At 37.0% G+C, this 20,279-nt stretch overlaps 1 protein-coding gene across 1 annotated transcript in view; it reads right to left on the minus strand.

The window, feature by feature from the left end:
• Positions 1–20,279, minus strand: part of NT5DC1 (5'-nucleotidase domain containing 1) — a 156,718-nt gene continuing 136,439 nt past the window's right edge. Inside the window, exons 11-12 of the mRNA XM_062572628.1 lie at positions 15,319–15,487; positions 1–2,974 (exon numbers count right to left, since the gene is read on the minus strand). Coding sequence (XP_062428612.1) covers positions 2,856–2,974; positions 15,319–15,487 — 288 coding nt within the window. The 3' untranslated portion in view covers positions 1–2,855. The remainder of the gene's footprint in view (positions 2,975–15,318; positions 15,488–20,279) is intronic.

Below are 20,279 nucleotides of genomic sequence, written 5' to 3' on the forward strand. Positions count from 1 at the left end.
AAAAAAAAAAAAAAAAAAAAAAAAGAAAAAAAAGAAAGAAAAAAGAAAAAGTGAATCCTTATAGTGTTCATGATCAATATGGCCAGCTCTCTATCAGTTCTCTGTCATGTGCCTTTCTTCTCTCTGGTCTCCATGCCAGCTATGACCTCCATTTCCATTTCCATCATCTCTCCAGTCACCAGAGCACCAGTCATCCTCTGTTGCCAACCTCTGCTTTTGCAGCTACACACAACCTTAAATGGCAGCCAGACATCTCTCCATCACTACTGCTGAGCATATATGAATTTTTCAATCTGGTGGTTGAATCAAAAAATACTTCGACAACATCAGAACTTGGAAGCATCAGAAAAATTTTGTTTGAATTTATGAAACCCTTTCTTTCTACCTGAAATAAACTTTCAATTTCATTTTGGAGATCTTTAGGCCACCTGCATACACATTATTTTTTCCTTTTAATTTATATTTCATTCCTTTAGCTAAAAGAAAAAGTTAAAACTAAAAGACAAGTGCATCATTTTGAAAATGCAAAACTGAAATATTTCAGCTTTTTCTAGCCTTATTCCCTTCTCTGCCCTTCAAACGTAGAGGAGCAGTACTGATCTCATAGGAATCGGTTTTTTGGCAAATGCTTCGAGTAATTTTCCTAACTCTTCCTATAACCACAGACTGTGGCGATATATGAAATCATGATTACTGCAGCTTTTATTTTTACTTCTTTCTCTGGTCTTTGTGATCTGGCAGTAAGTGCAAATGGCTAGTTAATCAAGTCCATGTACATATTTCTTCTGATAATCTTCATGTTCAGAATATCTTTAGAATCTATCACTTTTCTATCAAAAAAATACTAGTTCTCCACAGAGATGTCAAGAACCAAGGACTTTAGTGGATTTTCACTCTAATTTTCATTAACTCTTAGATTGCAATTAATTTTCTTTAAAATCCAGGAGAAAACCCAACATAAAAAAAATCACCTTCAAATTCAGAACAACAAACTTGTGAGGGCACTCATTACTGTTTTGGACCATAACCCACTTAGAAATTTTGCAAAAGATTACTTGATTCAGCTTATAATTTCAAATGATGCTGCAGTCATGGATCTGTGAATTTATTTTGCGTCCATCTCTATTTAATACAAAACATACTTTTATCTTGAGCCAGATTCTCTGGCCAAGACATTGACGGCAATTTAAGCATTCCAAAAGAAATACAAATATTTCACTTACTGCTACTTTCATAAGTCAAATATATTCAACCTATGGGTTATGAGGAGAATGGTACTTTTAATTTTCCTCCCTCCTCCCTTCTGTATCTTGCTTTAGGGAAAATATTTCCTTTTTTCTTTTTTTTCTCTTTCTCATTTGTTTCATTTGTTTTATTTTTTCATTGGGAAAAACAATGCTCAATGTTAATTATACAGTTGACTGAAAAGTTGCATATTATTTGTAAGTGCACCAGACCACTAGAATTTATAACAAACATCCCTATATTTTAGGAACAAGAGTTAGGGGGAAAAGTACAGAAGCAAAGAGACTGATAAATCTCCAACAAGGTGGAGTGATGTTTTCATTCTGCTCTGACACAAAATATTTTAACTAGTGGAGCTGCAAAGATAGAGTAAGCTGGGTGAAGACACAAATTAATTTCATTCAGATCATTGTCTAGGCCTAAGAAAGTAAATTCTTAATACTAATTTTTCTTTAAAGCAAGAACTGAGGAAAGAAAATTTCTGTGTATTGTTCCCTTAAATTTGAAAGAAATTTATTGCAAATTCTGCCATCTTAGTGTGCCTGGACAAAACTGACAACTGAAAGAATGTCTTAGACATTTTTTTGAATCAACCACCTTGAGTTAGTTACTTAACGTTCCTTATGCAAAGCTCTGGAGAATCAGGTCTTTAGACTGAATCCACAGAAAACAGGATGTGGATTTCCTTAACTTATCCTGTAGGAAAAAAATAAAAACAGTTTATATCTTGAATCTTGCTTCTCTTCTGGGCTTAGGCTGTACTTAGCAATGATGGATGTATATAGGTGGTGCTATATCTTTCTGATCCTTAGAAGCATTTGCCATGGAGGTAGAAAACGTGGATCTAAATCCACTCAAGCTGTAGAGGACACCGTACACAGGTTTCCCTTATTCTGCAAAAGAGCTCTGACTCTTGAGGTATTGAAGACCACAGGAGAAAAAGACACGTAGGGAACCTTGTTGTAATAGTGGTTAGGCACACTCAGGAATAGGAAGCATTCAACATAGTTTTGAGGACTCTAATTCTGCATTTAGCTGCCTAAATTCCACTCAAGTCTCTTTTTGGATATGAAGTATCTTTTTGTAACCAAAAGACCAGTCTGTATCACAGTCCTTCTGTATCTCCAAGAACTATACTTCTCTTCTTTGCTTAAATAGGGAGAGAATAAATTCCTCAGAGTCTGCAAAACACACAACTACTAGGATAACTTAATGGGATATGGCTCAGGGTCTAGTTTCATGTCCAGGACTTAAAACAGCAGTGGTATCGCCTTAGATGGGGATACTACTGCCAATGTCCTTGAAAAAGTGTAAATTTAAACATAACTTAGGATGAGGTATTATCAGTACATTTCTCTTACAGCATTTGGGTAGCACATGGAAAAGCCAATAACACTTTGTGACAGGCAGTGGTGGTGAAAAAGATTTACAGAGAAGTACGCATTGCTCACTTCTTCCAGCTGCAGAAGCAAGTGAAGCACAAGACTACATGGGAGGCTGCTTTTAAACCATCATTCTATTTTATGAAGCATCAGACAGCATTTCCATCAATTAACATTTGAGAGCAGTAAAGTAAGGACCACAAGGTTATTCAAGCAAAAGCAGAAAACCTATTTCATAGGCACTGACTCCTCTTTAGGCAGCAGCACTCTTGGGGGACTTGGGTAGTAACCAGCAGTTGCTGAGTTATTTGAGGAAAATCGTGTAAATCTGTAGTCCAGTGGTAAATCTGAAAAAAAGAAACATACCACATCTGATTAGCAACACAGCCCATATCACATAAAAAAGAATAAGCCTGTGATGAATAGCAGTACTTCTTAAGCCCTTGAGCTGGTTGCTCACTAGTATTAGAACTCAACTAGATTGCATGTTTACATATTTATTTAACATCTTCAGCCATCCTAGGGATTAAGCTTAACTACAGTGAAGGATATTCAGCTCCTTGATTGCTGCAATAATGCATAGAAAAATGACTAAACTAATGATTAAAAATTAAATAAAAATCTTCATTAAACCTACATAGCATTTTCCCAGTAGGAACAGTTTCAAGTTCATTCTTTAAATTGTTACTCTTCTCTTTCATCTCAACAATCTACTCATAAAAGGGCTACTTTTAAAACATAGAAGTCTTTCTTTTTTCTTTTTTTTTCTTTCTCTCTCTCTCTCTCTCTCTCCCCCCCCCCCCCCCCCCCCATGGCTATTGTAACAAGATTCCCCAAAGGCACCTGCTTTTAGACTTTCTGGCAGCTCAGTGTTAACAAAAACACCTTGTATCAGGCATTCGTAGGAATCTGCACTTGTACCTTGGCACACTCACCACTTTCAGTCTGTAAGGAACATTGAATACATTGAAATAGTTCTGAATGCTCAAAGCTTTCTTTTATGTAGCCTTTTAAAAAAAGCCAGCAGTGATTCAGTCCCTTTGCAGCCAGAAAATTGATACTTCCCATACTTCCCTGTTATTCAAAGTTCAAGAAACCAAATTAAAAGTAAACAAATAAAAAAATTGTTTGTTCAAGAAACAAATACCCTTCCAATAAATGACAAAACAAACAAAAGGACAGCTCCTTCCTAGTTTGTCTGTTTGAAAAAACAAAAGAAAATGTAAAAAATACTACTCAGCACATCTAAACAGTAAGTTACCAGAATGACAACTTTGTCTTTTTTAATTTGGAGTAAATTTGAGGTGATGATATCCTGTTACTATACACTACAAACTTTTTCACACTCAGCTGCCGCTGTGAAACCCCAGATCATATTTTTAGCAGTTTCGGCACAAGCAACAGGAAGTTCAGCTCTATCTCACAAGCAATTAATATACAGACACTAGGACAACATCCAGACCTGCAGCTTGGAGACTGTATTAAACACAACTAAAGAAAACAAATTAGTAGTATTAGATCCTGCTAAAAAAAAATCAGATACAGGCTGGAATAAAGCAGGAATGGGAGGAGATAGGATTACAAGTGAATTACACATTGATTGCTTTATAAATGGGTTACTTCAAGTTGTGAAAGAAGCACATTTTCTCATTTTGTCTGAGTCAAAAAAACCTCTCCAGTGCCTCTTCAGAGCCCAGTGAAAGAACAGGTAGATGTTTTTCTAGCCTACTGAGGGCCCAATGAAATTACTGCCTGCTGAGTCTATATGTGACAGTGCTGTTTAAAATAAAGGTTTCCAAAATACAAATCAAAACAATTAAGTAGGCATGTCTGGGTATTGTTTTAAGCTATTAAAAAAATGCTATACAGTTACTTTTATATATAAAATTTTACTAGCTTTTAATTCTATCATTCTAGACTCTCCCAAGTGTAGTTTAACGACAGAGCAACATAAATGGGGCAGACTTGCTGAAGAGTTGCTTACTTCAAAGAGAAGAAACAGTTGGATCAAAATGGTAATTTTGTCGATATTTCGTGTTTAAGTAGCTTTAAACAATCCACTGAAATGCCAAACCCATTCTATATACAATGTCCATGATTCCATCAGGGAATTATATATATATATATATTACATATTCAGAAACCAGTTTGTCTATTTAAATATTGCTTTGTTCTGAGCAAGCTGATTTTGGAAGATTACACAGAGTAGAAGGTATCTATTATTTAAAAATGTTGTGTAAGGCACCACTGAAAGTTATTGAGCAGACATTATTCCTCACCCATTAAGCACAGTTTATATATTACAAATGTGGAAAAAAATCTTCCTGCATTTCCAGATTTGTTTTCATCAATTATTTTATTTGCTGCATCTGATTTGTTCAGAGTATGTAATATTTACACTATTGCTTTATTTCACTGCTAGATTTATGAGAAAGCTCTGGACTGATCCAGAAAGACACACTTGGAATATTAGTGGCTATAAATAAGAACATAATGAGGAAGAAGGGTAGGTAAACAAAGAAAGAGAAATGAGGATTTTTATTGAGGGAATGCACAATTTATGGAAATACAGAAATCCAGAGAATGTCATAGATAAACTTCGTCATAAGTTCTTTTAGATTAAGTTCTTTTGATATCTTTGCAACTTCAAAAAATTGCTGTTGCCCTGGATTGCAAAACTATCATGCAAGCTGTACACCAAAACTTGATCCGGCTTCTTTTGATATAAATGGTAATGACATCACTAGTTCCAGCAATACTGGGCAAAGAACAGTGATAAAGGTTTTGAAAGTGCCTCCTGGACAAAGCAGCAATTCATTTCATATCTCTTATTATCTCATATTTTCACTTATGACAGAGAAGAAAAAAGCAGCTCAGTTTTGCTAAATTGAAATGGTTGCACATCTCACAACCTGTTGCAAAAGGATGCAAAAAGAAGATATAGTGTATGATACCAAAGCAAGTCTAAGCTTAAAAAAAAAAAAAAAGAAAAAAGAATTACTTCTTTCCAAATTGATTGTTTTCCTAGTATTTTTGCCAGTAAATTTCTTCAGCTCTGCTACTATTTGTACTCACTCCTGCAGCTGCCTTGCATCCTGGCACCCCTTTTTCATCTAAACCTGATGCAGAGCTGTGAATTAGGTGGGGGTAGATATCCAGTCCTTTCAGAGATATAATCTGATAGGGAGGCTTTAATTAGGCCTAACCTACACTGACAATGAACTCAGTACAAAAGTCATCAGATATCACCACTCTGCTAAAAAGCAAACTAACTAAATAATTTGAAGCTGGAAGAATGAACCAGCTGGCTCTACCCAAAGACCCTGAGGACCAAAATCCTGGAAATTTTCTGTCATACCTAGATAATTCCGCAAAGACCTACTCTGTTCCCAAGACAAATAGGATATTCGCTCTCTGCACAATCTGACATTTCCTCCTATCTCCTTAGATTTATTGGTAGATGTTGTCTAGCTGCAGAAGATAGAGCAGGCTAGAAGGAAAAGGAGAAAAGACATTGACACAGTGAAGGGGACAGATAACGGAGAGGAACCCTCTAGCCTGATGGGCCCCTTGCTATATCTGAGCATGGTTACACTGCCCCACCAGTGGCCAAAACAGAGGTATTTTCACTGCTTCAGACCTATGGAAAATTGACTCAGTTCTAGACTTCAGATACAGCCCTCTCCAATGCATTCCTCTATGGGAATTGCATAGTGCATGTACTATACAGAAATGACCCAAAGGGGAATCTCTTTTGGAGCTAGAAAAGCTCCTAAAAGTTGGAAATGGAAGGCCCAAAGGACTATGCTATTTTTTAGATCTAGCAAAATTTTAGTCATTAGATGTTTCTTCCTGAATTTCTGTTCCACTTCTTTCTTTCTCAGCGCAAGTGACTGATGAAGAAGTGTCCTTTGCAACACACCTTCAGTCTGTTATTAGCATTTCTCCGTGGTTTGGGCAGCATTCAAGGATTACATGCATAGACCGACCACAGGAGCATTCCTGCGCTGCTCTGCATCGCTTGCAGGACGTCAGCAGCCCTAGTGTTAACAAAACAGTAGTGATGACGTTCTAACAGGAACCACTGTGGGGCTAATTCCAATTATTAAGCTACTGTCTTCCAGGAATTAATATGCAGTTATTAAGTGTTGTTAATGTGCTCTGATGCTTATGCACATCTATATCCCTACATGTATTTAGGTGATGCTGATGGATTTCCTACTGGAAATGCCTCCATGTCAGTCTGCTATTCATTTATTGTAAGGCAGCTAAATGAAAGCCACAAGCTTTTTTATTGGAAGAAAAAATAGAGTTCCAGCCACAAATGGAGGAGGAGGAAACGTAATATTCTAGATGAGTGATCAGGAAAATATTTGAGTAACTGAATGGAAGACAATTATAATCTAATCCAGACACAGGCCTGCTTGATAAAGTCAATACTCATGCCTAATCCTTTTTTGAGATTTCCTTGAACAAACCAATGCATTAAGAAAATACAATCCTAGCTAAGCTCTTTAGATGGAAGACACTTTTTAAATTAAAAGCACAGTGCAAGACAAAAATAGATTTTCTCCTTAAACACCCAGAAGAAACGTCATGAATCATTTTGCAATGTTGACTAACAAAAGCAAAGACAACATTTTTTTACTGTGAGTGAGAAGTTCCACAAAAAACAGAACTTCCCTCCCTTTTCTGAGGTCAGCATCATGCCTGTCAGCAGGGCTGGAACCAAAATGCAAAAACCTCATAGTAAAGAGGAGGACTGTATTCTTAGCAGAATTCAGATATACTCTCCTGATTATTACCAATGAAACAACAGAGAGAAAAGCTAGAACCTCTTCAGTGATAGCCAAATTTTAACTTAAAAAATGATTAAATTGCTTAATTGTGTCAAATCTCCCTCCTCTCCCCCCCCCCCCCCCCCGAGCTCTATAATATGGCTCAGCATCCAGGTGGTGTAACTATAGGGGCAGACTGTCAGCCAGCACTAATCCTCTTGCTTCTGGAGGAAATCCAGTGATTTATACTAGCCTAGAAGCTTTGCCATAAAACTTTGCTTATATTTCATAGTTGTTGAAGAATAAGGAAAATATTAATTTCTTAATAACCATTTAAAAAATAATTTCTTAACACTGAAGTAGGCATAACCACCTCAGGAGAGCTCACTAGTTTGGCTCTGCTGCCAAGTGATCAACTCTGAGACTTACTAGTCTATAGGTAAACTGTAACATGTGGGGTTTTTTTATGAAATACTAATTGTTTTTATCCGCTGACCTATTTATATTGAGTAGCAATCAAAACAGTGCTTGTAGTAAGAGCTCTGAATGTGAGGGGACATTCTGCTGGCAAAAAGAAAAGAAAACAAGGTCACAACTAGACTGATCTGACACCGGTTATTTTCAGCGAAATTTCTAAGGCTAGTTTCTCCTAAACAAGAGATCAGATATTGGCTGTATCAAAATAAAGCACCTGAAATGCTGAACTCAGCAAGAGCAAAACATTCCGTGCAACGGTTGCGTGAAAGTCATCGCTGCTGCCCGCCCGCCGTGCCTGGGAAATCACAGAGAGGTGCGGGCGAGAAAGGGAAGAGAGCCACGGAGCAAGCGGGAGAGCCCGCGGCACAGCCAGGCTGCCCTCAACGAAGTCGATCAAACTTCCCTGCTTGGAAGCGGCCGTCGCTTGGGAAGTGCTGTATTCGCCAGCGTGGTTTACTCCTGGGCATCCAGGAAAAGAGAATAAAACCAGTCCCAGTGAAACTGCAGATTTGCTGCTTTAATTGCACCTTTACCCACGTGGATGTCGTGGTCAGAGACCAAGCCCGCTGCTATGCCAGGAGATGTGTAGTATGGGCTTGACCTAAGGAAGAGCTTCACCGATACCGGGGGTTTTATCATATACCGTTCTGTTGTACCTGGTATGGAAAATGGGGAAATTGGAGCGGACCTGAGCAGCAAGCTGCTGGGGGACGTGGAGCAGAGGACTCACTGTCAATGATTTAGAGAAGGATGAGCGCCCAGGGGATGGAAAGATCATCCCACCGTGCCGAGTGAGGCTGCTCATGGCCTGCAGTTTCACCACAGTTATCTTGGGAGAAGCAAGCCACGTGCCTTAGGGTCTGCTCGACAGCTAAGGGACTGGTGGTCCCGGCTTGAACACGACAGCTGTGCACATGGCATGCGCTAAACTATTATCTGGGCATGATAAAGTCTGCAGTGAAGAAAAGCTTAGAAATTCCTTAGAAATCAATTGCTTGAGACTACAGGCATTACTGATGAAGACGACAAAGTAAATTGCCTTTTTAATCTGTGAAGGCATGAGAGTTATACTGCAATAAAAATAGAGTGAAGATTTTACTTAGATTTTATTTTCATTATGGGGTAAATTCACCAAGATCAATCTTTCTCTCCAAACTTGGGTTAACCTCAAGTTCCCCTCTCTCGTAAAAGTAAATATTTTCTTTCTCTTCCTTTTTTTTTTCCCTCTCAAAATGGGTGACATTGCCTACCTTTAGGTAAAAAATCACACACAAACATACACTGAGCTTTTTAAGCAGTGAAGAAAAAGCCTATGTTATTTTCCTGTGTGTTATCATCTTAATCCAGAGGGAATAAATTAAGCACCAATCCAGAGTATATAAATGTTTCCAGCACTGTTTTTGTCTATAAAAAAATGAAGGATACATAAAATTCCAATTTGATCAAAAAATATTTCCAGTATTTGGTGACTTATCTATTTCCACCGTTTTTCACATTCATAAATTATTAACACTTTGTACTGCCACCAGTGTTCTTAAAGGAACAATCTAAAACCACGCCGTAACTCCGGGGCTAGTCAAAACCCAATTATAGCTTTAATTACAGCCTGAAAATGAAATTATGCTGCCTGAGTTAAAGGATAACTTTAAAATAGAAATGACTGAGTGGTTCCCCTTTTCTTAATGAGTTGCTCATGAGTTCTCCCTTTAATCTTTTAGAGATGGCTGTGCTTTGACATCTCATGGAGCAGAATAAAGATTGCAGGAACATTTCTGTCAGTTATTGGCTAGGAAGTAATCTTTTGGGTTATGCATGATTTGACAAGCCCTTTAGGGGCAAAAGTCAATACACCTATGTGGAGGACCAAGGAAAGGCTGAACAAATTGTAATGCATTCAAAAACCGTCCTTTTTATGTTCAAAATTATTACCAAATAATCAAATCCTTTGGGAAAGCTGGGGTCTCACACCCTTTAGGAAATATTGTGTCCTGAAGAATTTTTATAAGCTAGCTCTAATTTACTGAAAAATAATTTGTTATGGCCAAAATGTAGTTTACTGTAAGTTTCAGCCATATTTCACAAGTGAAAAAATGCTGTATGACAGACAGGGTATGTTTTTCTCTCTCTTAAATCAAGAACTGAAACTATTTTCCTGGAATGGAGCAATAAAATTCACATTATCTGATGCTTTTCAATTCACACACAAACTCAGAGCAAGATGCTGTAATGTATTCGAAATACCTGTCTTTTCTGCAGTAAATTATTTGCTATTGGTTTATTTACTTGTGTCAAAACCTCAGGATCAGAAACCCTCAGAAATGATTTTGTCATATATATATATATATGTATATATATATATATATATATATATACATACACACATACACACCATTTTTAAAAAAATGCATTTCTTGCATTAAAAATTATAAAAATGATCTCTTAGGCTTTCTTAGGCTTTTAATAGCAGTTACTTTTTATAACAGCTGGGCACAAAAGGAAGTTTAAATCACAAAGTATTTTTTAAACTTAATGTCAAGCTGATATTGTATAGATACAGTCTTACACTGAAATTGGTGGATAAGAGCACAGTTGAAAGGGAAGGCATTAGATATCAAAGATTACTGCTAACTAACAGTTAATTTATAATATATAAACACCTCGATATGTCTAAGTACATTATATACCCATTATTGTATTTTTGAACAAGTAAGAGCATATAATTACCACTCCAGTTACCTGAAAGACAAATTTAATTTTAACAGGAGCTGAATTTGACATTAGATTATGTAATTTCAATGAAAAACCACAGAACAAATGTATTTTGATACTTTTTTTTTGGTTTCACTTCAGCAATAATTAAGAATGATAACATTCACGATATAGAAATGAGTACATGGCTACATGCGTGGTTAAATTAATGACTTCCATAGCAAATAGATTCTTTAAGGACATTCATCTTTAAAATATTTGTTGAAGAAGCCATGTGGGATTTGCAGTTTTAAAACAATCTGCGATGGGCAGACCTGTATGTCTGTGACATGCTATGCTAGATTTACTGTCCCAGGCAGAGCTGCCTTATGTTTTCTTTTGTGTAGATAATTTGAAACTCTAAGCAGAAACATGAACTTCTTTGCCATGGCTCACTTGAAATTTTATCATTAATTTATACTGCAAGCAGACTGACTCCTCAAACTCCTGCAGAAGGAGCCAGGGTATAGATCTATAGACTGCTTTAAAGAGACAGCTTTGACAAATTATAACTAAGATTTTTCTCTTGTACTAGCTAATTGAAATAAGAATGAGGCATGAGGAAAAACTTATGGACTCATAAGGGTAAAGCTTGATGAGACTTCATATGGCTTGCTAGTTTAAAGAAAATGCTTTATCCTCATATGTGACATACGCTTGATTATCAAATTTCCAAAGTGTGCAACAAAAACTGCATACATAAAACAGATTTGCAGGTAAAGTTCAGATAATGCAGATCAGTAGATAAGATTACCTGGCTCTACGTGGTTCAAATAACACTTTCTTAAGTCAAGTAGGATATATTACATACTGTGGTTTATGTAAAATGTCATTTTTTCAGACAAACTCCCATATCTTTTAATTTCCATGTGGGAGCTAGGATGGAAAGTTCCCACAGTAATGGATCCTGGTCTTGAAAATTTGGCTTACAATATCACTGTGCTTTAAAATGGTCAAAAACTGTGAGGGAGCTGAAAATGAGGAGAGATTCAATAGCGGAAAAGTGAAGGAACAGATGGTCTTGTGAATAAGGCATTAAGAACAGACCTAGGAGCCTTGGCTCCTACTATTTCATTAACCACTTACTGTCACTATAATTATGAGTTCCTCAGCTTTCAAAAAAACCTACAAAAAACTTCCATGCTTACTAAAGTGGTTAATAGCTCATAAAAGATCTATGGAATGTTTAGAAAAGTCAGTTTAGCTCATTTCCTCTTACTATTACAGAGATGCAGCCATAATACTTCTCTTCAGCTAAACTTTCTTAATGTCTTCTTAATGTCAGAGTGACAACATCTTCAGAGAAGAGTTTTGCTTGACCTCTGCCTGATTTACTTTCTAAACGAAAAAAAAGAAAGAAAAAAAAAAAAGAAAAAAGAAACCCTATACAGAACATATGGAAGATCCTTTCTGTCCTTTGGGCAATTTTAGCAATAACCAAAATGTCCTTTGTTTCATGCTCAAGGAAAACGCCTATATCTCTTCAGGGACTGTCAGAAGAGGTTAGATGACAACGAAATAACTACTGAAATTTAGCACAGAATGATAATGAACAGTGAATTGGACCTTTTTTAAAATCAAACTATCATTTTACTCATTGATAAACAATTTATGTGCATGCTCAGTTACTTCATATATTGAATAGCCAAAAACTGTGACAGCAGCATTCCCTGTGAAATCCTTTTCCTAGAACATTTTTTGATAAATATTAGACTGTTCCATTTTCTTACATGTATAAATTCTTTAGGTGAAAATACTAAAAGGCACCAGCACCAAACTCACAATACTTTGGATGAAAAAAAAAAAGAGAACTGTCAAAGTTTTTTTTTTATTCCAACATCTCTAAGCAGAGCTACAACTTTCCTAATATTTTAGATATTTCTTGCATTTTAAAAAATGGAAACAAGACCTGAATGCTTTTATTAACCAAGATAAAATTCTGATAATACCTTCAAAGGAGTTCTCACAAAAATCTAGATGGAAACTCACCAATTTTTGTAAGACACTAATATTTATCTTGTTAAAAAATCTTTTTCAATGAAAAGAACACTTTTAGAAGTAAATCAAGCTGTTCCTAATGCTTAGATATATACTACATCCAAGCACCATGAATCAAGTGTATTTTAAACATAACAGGGACTCTTTGGTTTTCACCAAATAGTTTTGCAGATCATAATCTGTTAGGATATTTATTTCTATGTGGCACTTACTGTAGTTCAAGGAGACATACAAAGGCCAGTTCTGTTATTGCTAATAGTGAAGCAATGCTGAATCCAGAACTCAAATTAAGCTGCAAAACATCTTGAGGGAACATGGTAGATGCTCAGCTGGCCGGGTCACACTGAGCTGTACGCTGCTGTGGCCACACTGCTAGCAAAGCCCAAGCTGGCAGAGGAGCACTTGGCCCACATGATCACCAAACCAGTACTGTGCTTGTGTATTTGGATTCGGACTTTCTTGAGGAAAAGCCCATGTTTTTTGCAAATTGGCAGAGGGAAGTCCTCTGCCATCAATTAAAATATGTGAGTAGAAGGGGAAAAGCCAGAGTGTATCAGACTTACAGACCAGTCTGAATCTCTTGCAGCTAGTCATTCCAAAATAAATGCAGCTGGGCTATGACTTACAACCATAGCCCAAAACTTCAGGGCTGTAACAGGAGTTAGACAAGGCATGCTAGAGGAGCCAGGAATTCCTCAGCATCCATAATAACGAAGATCTGCTCTTCAGCACAAACAAACAAGAAATACCTCTCTCTGTAAGAAACCATAGATGGTCTCACATATTCAGCTTTGAGTTTCTTTCCAGACACACAGCTGCAACATAGAAATGCTAGCTCTGAACTACCCTTTAGCTCGGGAACATAGGTTGTAGAGACACCAGTGCGGCCCAGCACGGGTCAGACGCAGTGCAGGGAAGGTGATTCTCCAGGACAGAGTATTCTTCCTACTGGCGTCGGACGCTGCAGAGGCTCCACAGCTGCTAATCAAACCGGAGGGACCAGAGAGCGGCATTGCTCCCGCACTCCACTGCGTAATTTGCAGACATAGAACTTCCTTGCCATATACCTTCGACTACCACTGGAAACTCTTCTTGAAACCTTCGCGGTTTAAAGCCTTTCCTAGCTGTGCAAACCGAGCTGTGCTTTGGAGGACCAGGTTGGAAGGCAGATTTTCACAGAACAAGGCTGCTCAATATATTTCCTGTAGGCTAATACATTTTTAAAGCAAACCTCAGAATGATTCAGGAAAAAGCATTAGAAGGGAGTTTTACAGAAGTTCTCTCTCTCCTAGCAACTTTCCTTGTTATATTTGAGCTTTGTACCTTTAGGCTGAAATATGCACTGCAACACAGTAAATGTCTGAAGTGTAAATAAACTGTGGTACTGTATGAATTTATCTGTTTTGAGATATTGTTATAATGTACAAAAATGTGTCAAATTTGATTGCACAGATCAGGTCTATTTAATTTTGTCACTCACTGACTCTCAAACATTATCAGCTTTTATAAAAGTGCGTGACAATAAAGCCTGTGTTGTGTCAATGGAATAAAAATAGCTGTTTTGCAAAGCTGAAATGCTTTTTCAGAACAAGTTTTTATTCCTTGGCTTTATGCATGAGGTAGGCTTCATCTGAACAGAGGGCTAGTAAATTAAATATTTGCTGTGTTCTTCATAGTGCTAAGCACATCATTCACGTAATAATTTGTTAACTCCTTTTGGCATGGCTTATCAATAATGTTTGAGTTAGGAAAACGACAAATTGATAACAGAGGACCTTTGCCACCACTTCATATCCAGCTGCTATGTATTGCAGTTATAAAGCTATTGCAGTATCATTTCTACAGTTATTGCTACAAAATAATGCATAGTTCATCCACAGTAATTCAGTTACGGACACCAAAAGATCAGTCATAATTGTATACTCATCACAGTCTTGAAGGAACAGAGTAGAAAGTTTAAAGTAGCTTCTCAAAATAGAGTGATTTTTAGTGATGATTTGGAGAAAAGGACATTGCTTGTGATGGTCTTCTTTTGCAGATAAATAAAAGATTCTAGGCTCCAAGTCTGTCTATAATGACGCCATTTCAAAAGAAATACACATTTTAAAAAACAATCAAAAAAAAAAAAAAAAAAAAAAAAGGAGACCAAACCATAGTCCTAGGCATTTTTGCCTACATTACATTGTGTTCACACATCTCCATTTCCACTATATGGGGTTAAGTAAGTGAACTGATTCAGAAGAGATAACAAATCAGATTAAAGGGAAATATATTTAGAAGCTGAAGAAACACAAGTAATTCTGCATATGTTTGTTTCCTACTGTAACTGAAAGTAGAAATAGCAAACTACTGTAGGGAAGTCCTGATCAAACTCAAGAACTAAGCTGCAGTCTGTGAAATGTTGAGTTCTGTTTCTAACATAGGATAAATTAAGTGTCTTATATTTGCAGATACTAAGAAACAAACAAACAAATAAACACCCCCCACCCCAAACCTGAACTGAGTTGGCAGATAACTATTACAGGCATTAACATCAAAGTAATTACTACTCATATATTGGGGAGTGATATCAAGAGAGTATTTTTGAATGCATATTGGACACACATAATCTCAAAAACAGACCTACAGAGGACACAATTACTATGAACACTACACGTACATTAGGGGTGAAAAAAAAAAATCTTCCTTACCTGCTATTGCTTCAAGACTAGGGATTGCAATTGTGCTGTAAGTGCCAATGCATTTACAGGACCATGTGTTAACTAATGTTTCCTCAGCATTACCCAAGCCTGGTAAGCTGTCCACAAAGAAAGAGCCCCACAGTTTAGATACAGAGTAAGGAGCTTTGGGGAGATGTCCCTGGAAAAAAAAAAGATAAATATGTAAGCTTATAAAAAATATTCTGTTTTTCTTCTCTATCCAACTACAAATATTAGTTTGATAATCAGTATTGACTCTCTGTTTTTCTGCCAAAACTGTATTACGTCTTATGAGCAACGTGACTTAAAAATATTAGAGAAGAAAACAATAAAAATTGTACTCTGATAAGGCCCCAAACTTCTGTTTGTGCAATTCATAAGTTGTCTTTAAATATTTTTCCCTACAAAATCTTTTCTTTTCCATATACATACACACACACACACACACACACACACACATATATATATATATATATATATACGTATTTCAAATAGCTGGAATAGCTTGCTGCCTTTCTCTGCTGGAAAAGCTGGGTTGCCATGATAAAGATGATGGTCCCATCCTTTGCATGAGAAAGGAGTCTACCATATGCTGAATGAAAGAGGGAGTAAATGCAAAGAATTTTACATGTATTATTATATCTGTTTCTGAGCTGTTAAATAACTGAGGATGAAGTCACAGCATCCATGGAGAGTCATTCAGTTGGCTAGCAAACTATGAAAATTTGGTATTTTTCATGTATATTTTTAGACATTAACATGTCTAAAACATGTCCTTTATGTTTTAAAGGAAGTAGTAAAGCAGCATTGAGAAAACTGATTTTTCTTTTTTTTTCAGTTCATCTTGAAACCTGCTATATATTGCCATGTGCAGTCAGAAAAAACTCCAGAAACCTCTACAGAAAGATTAAAAAATGGAAAACAAAACTGCAAACTACACTATAGAAAATCTGTTAAAGTCATTTATGTGCAAAGTATATTTTCAGACCAGGAAAGCACAGAACAACAGATATCCTAGCCTGTGCCTCCAGATTCTTGAACTTTTGTACTTCGTTTTTCATTTATCTCCTTTCTTAATAATTTTGAGAATGTGCTGAAATAATTCTTGTTTATGACAGACATCCTTGGTCTTGATCACAACAAAGCTCCAAAAATCCAACAGAACAAAAACAAATTATGCAGATTTTTTTTTAATGATTCTGTGTAGCAATTCTTATTCTGAGTGTTGTTGCTTTTTGCAGGGGAAAAGTTGATTTGGACAAATGCAGATATTGATTTCTGTCTATTGCTGAAAATAGGTTGGAAAAAACTCCCATATCTTTAATTTCAAAACAGCAGTTACCTTATGAGCTGAGTTCTTCATTTTTTTTCACACACAAGGACAGTATCTTACATTTGTTTTGCCAGATCTTACTTCTCCATGCATATCCTAGGACTTTAGATCAGTTATAATACAGTGTAGATGCTATGCTGAATTAAAATCCATTTGCCAGCTGGATGACACATGCCGAAAGCTCATAAGACACCACCAGCTGTCCAGATGACTAAACAAACAAACAAACAAATACTGGCCCGCACAAGCACTTGCACACACGACGGGCCCTTGTTTATTGACAAGAGCAAACATCAGAGGCTTCTGTCTTTTGAAATAGCTACGGTCGGCTGAACAGGCAATTAAAATTGCAATCCGAGGAAATGAACTGAGTTTTTCATAGGCAGACAATTTCTTCCTTGTCCTCATAAGGAGGACGAAGATAAAATTAGAAATTATAGCCCATGTCCCTAATAAAAACCAAACACTCTTAAATATCAAAATTGTCATCAAGTCACCTGATACAGAGCTTCTATTATTTTGCTACTGGCTTATCTCCCCATGAGGGGGTGATTTAATAGCCAGGCTACATCTAGAGCTCAAATCCCAAAAGAGCTGTCAAAGCTTTGCCCAATAAAATGATCCCTAGAAAGTACCTGATATCATCCCCTCTATCATTTTGCCGCTTCCCAAAGTCTTCCACATCTCACATCTTAAACGGAGATTTGCCATCCGTGCCATCGTCTTTGTGCCAAGCGCAGGGCACAAGGACGGCTTTAGCTCAGCATCACGGATGGTACTGATGGCCACGTGCTTTGTGCCTGGTTACTAAAACCACCACTGACTCTCAATGCCAGAAAAAAACCACAGTCAAAGTGCAGTTTGCCTGTATCACGGCAAACGTTTGAGGCATTTCTGCCAGCACAGCTTTGACTAACTGAGGTACCTGTATAACACAGCTGTGTTGGGCTGTGCAAGCAGGCAGCCCTGCCACAGGACTTGCTCCTCACAGGCTGTGAGCGAACATAAAACATTTCACCCGTAATCATTACAACTAAATTAAAACATGGATCACTATAAGCAGGCTTCCTTAAAAAAAAAATAGAAAAGATAGCCATCGGATCCAATTATAAACTGATAAAATGCATTTCACTTAAAGATGTTGTTTTAAGAACGGTACTTATCTTATCAGGATTTACAACACCTCATCAGGTTGTTCCTGAAAGTACTATTAGATGTGTGCTAAAGATAAACAGGAATAGAGAGATAAACAGAGTCAAAAGACACAGAGTAATTAGCCCTGTCTAAGGTCACCCAGAGGGAGTCCTGGAAATAAGAGGGGCTCAACGGACCTGCCTTCCCCCACCAAGCAGCCACAAGGGAGTGCCGGAAAAAGAATTTTTCCTTCTAACTGAATTCTGTATCTGCCAATAACTGCTTAGCTTTGTGCTCCGCTCATTCCCCGAGCTCAAGGTTTTTTACACACAGACTAGCTCCTCTGTAATCGTTTCCCTTGAAATCCTGGGACAAATTCCAGTTTTTCTTAGAGTTTCCATTGATGACATTGATCACACATTTAAAGAGCAGAGGGGAAAAAATACAGCATCCAGGGAAGCAAACAAACCCCCAGATCTGGGGGAATCTAGTTTCAACACTATACATACATATATATATGTATATTTTGTTGCATGCTGCAATACATTTAAGAGCTGAGTAATTGCATGAATGGTTTTAGTCTATTTTTCTCTTGCTCATTTGCTTATGACTCACATACTTGAAGGAACTGCAGTTGTTACCATAAGTTCACCGTTATGTGTATCTGGTTTGTATCACACCCTCATTTGAGGGGGAAAAGACAAAAAAAAAACCCTACTAATGAAAATGGAAATTACTAGCCTCTTAGTCTGTGAATGTTGTGTGAGGAGGTCGTTTTCTTCTCTCTCTTGTGGTGACGAAATACCATGCATACAGCTGAAAACAGCTTTTTGTAATTTCTTGCTGAAAGGTGCAATTGCAAATTAGAGGTGATATTTTTTTTAATATTATTTTGTGAAGATTGCTAGAAGGAATGGTTGCATCTTGTATTAAATTATCAGCCCCTCTCGCCACATGCTGCATGTCATGCAGACTCTGCAGCTGCAGAGTAATATCTTTTTTTAATACCAACGAACGAGAAGGCTAATTACTGATACTAAATTTAATTTGTTCGTGTCAGCTTTTCACATAAACTGACTTTGTGCGAGCCTTGAGTTGGCTTTTCTCCCCTTTTAACCAAAGGGTTAATGAGAGAAGCTGATTAGGGGAATAAAACTGAAACTTTCATAGGCTTGCAAAGGGAATCTCTTTGAACTAGTCCTGTTAAGTCCGTGCTGCCCAGTCAACTGCGGAGATATGGATGCGACCTGTGGTTCAGACTGCGGCGAGCAGCGGGGTAACGAAATAACCCCCCGACCTGCCGCGGCCCCTCGCTTCGGATGCCTTTAATCAACACAATTCCCTTCTCCCGTGCTTACTTGCTGTCACCGGCAGCGGATGTAAACCGAGCAGAGGTTTTGTGTGGCAGACCTGGTGTCTCACTGAGCTACCGCAACCCGTTAGCAGGAACGCTACAGGTTTAGCGAAATGCCAAACACCTCTGCAAAAGTCCCCGTTTCCCGATAGAGAAGATGGATCCGGCCGGGAGTCCCCCAGAGGCACCGTGGCAAGATAAAAACAAACCACCGAGTGCTCAGAAATACATCTGCTCAGGAACTTTTCCGCTTTACTTCCACAAAAAGAAACACGGGCCGGCTTTTTGTTTAAAAACGTATGCTTCAAAAGCTTATATTTAAAATGCTTAAGAAAACACGCTTGAAAAAAAGAAACCAAACCTTACCGGGATGTAAGTCTTAAGCACTAATACAGCAAAGTTTCCCGTCAGAGAAAGGTTAAATTTATGGAGAGGAATGAGTTATTTTAACAATATTAATTAATTTAATCAAATCATTTCAAACTATGTAACACTTGCTCACATTTTTTCTTTTTCTTTCTTTCTTTCTTTTTTTTTTTTTTTTTTGTGCTGAGGAATATATTCTTTTTGCGAGGGGACTGAGTTTGTTTGTCCTCATTTTTGTTTTTATACAACCCAGGAAAAAGCCTAAATTTTAATTATTATCTTTTCCTTATTTCAGTAGGTGAAATGTCCTTGTTTGACCTTATTTTACAAATCAGGATAGCAGCAGAATATATCATGTGTTTCTTAAAAGAAAAAAGATCACAAAGAAATACATGTATTTTCTGTATTGTTTCAGTCACATTAAAGGTTTCTTTTTCTCCATAAAAGATAGGGGCTTTTAATATGATTCTTAGAGTAATAAAATTGTCATATAAAGCACCTTGTAATAAATCTTTATGAGAGTAAGCTATATCTTTTGTATCTCAAAATATTTATTTAAAAAGAAACAAAATAAGTGCTTTCCAAAGCAAAATGTAAAAAGGTGGCTATATCTATATCTATCTGCAATCAGAAGAATATTACCTATGGGTTTGAGAACAGGAGTAAACACTCCAAAACGACATTTTTTTTCTTTTTTAAACAGAGCATTTTATATTAAAAATAACTCTTCCTCAAAAAAGTAAACCTTTTCCGAAAAAATATATA

The sequence above is a fragment of the Rhea pennata genome, chromosome 3, assembly GCF_028389875.1.
Source record: "Rhea pennata isolate bPtePen1 chromosome 3, bPtePen1.pri, whole genome shotgun sequence".
Classification (NCBI taxonomy): Eukaryota; Metazoa; Chordata; class Aves; order Rheiformes; family Rheidae; genus Rhea; species Rhea pennata.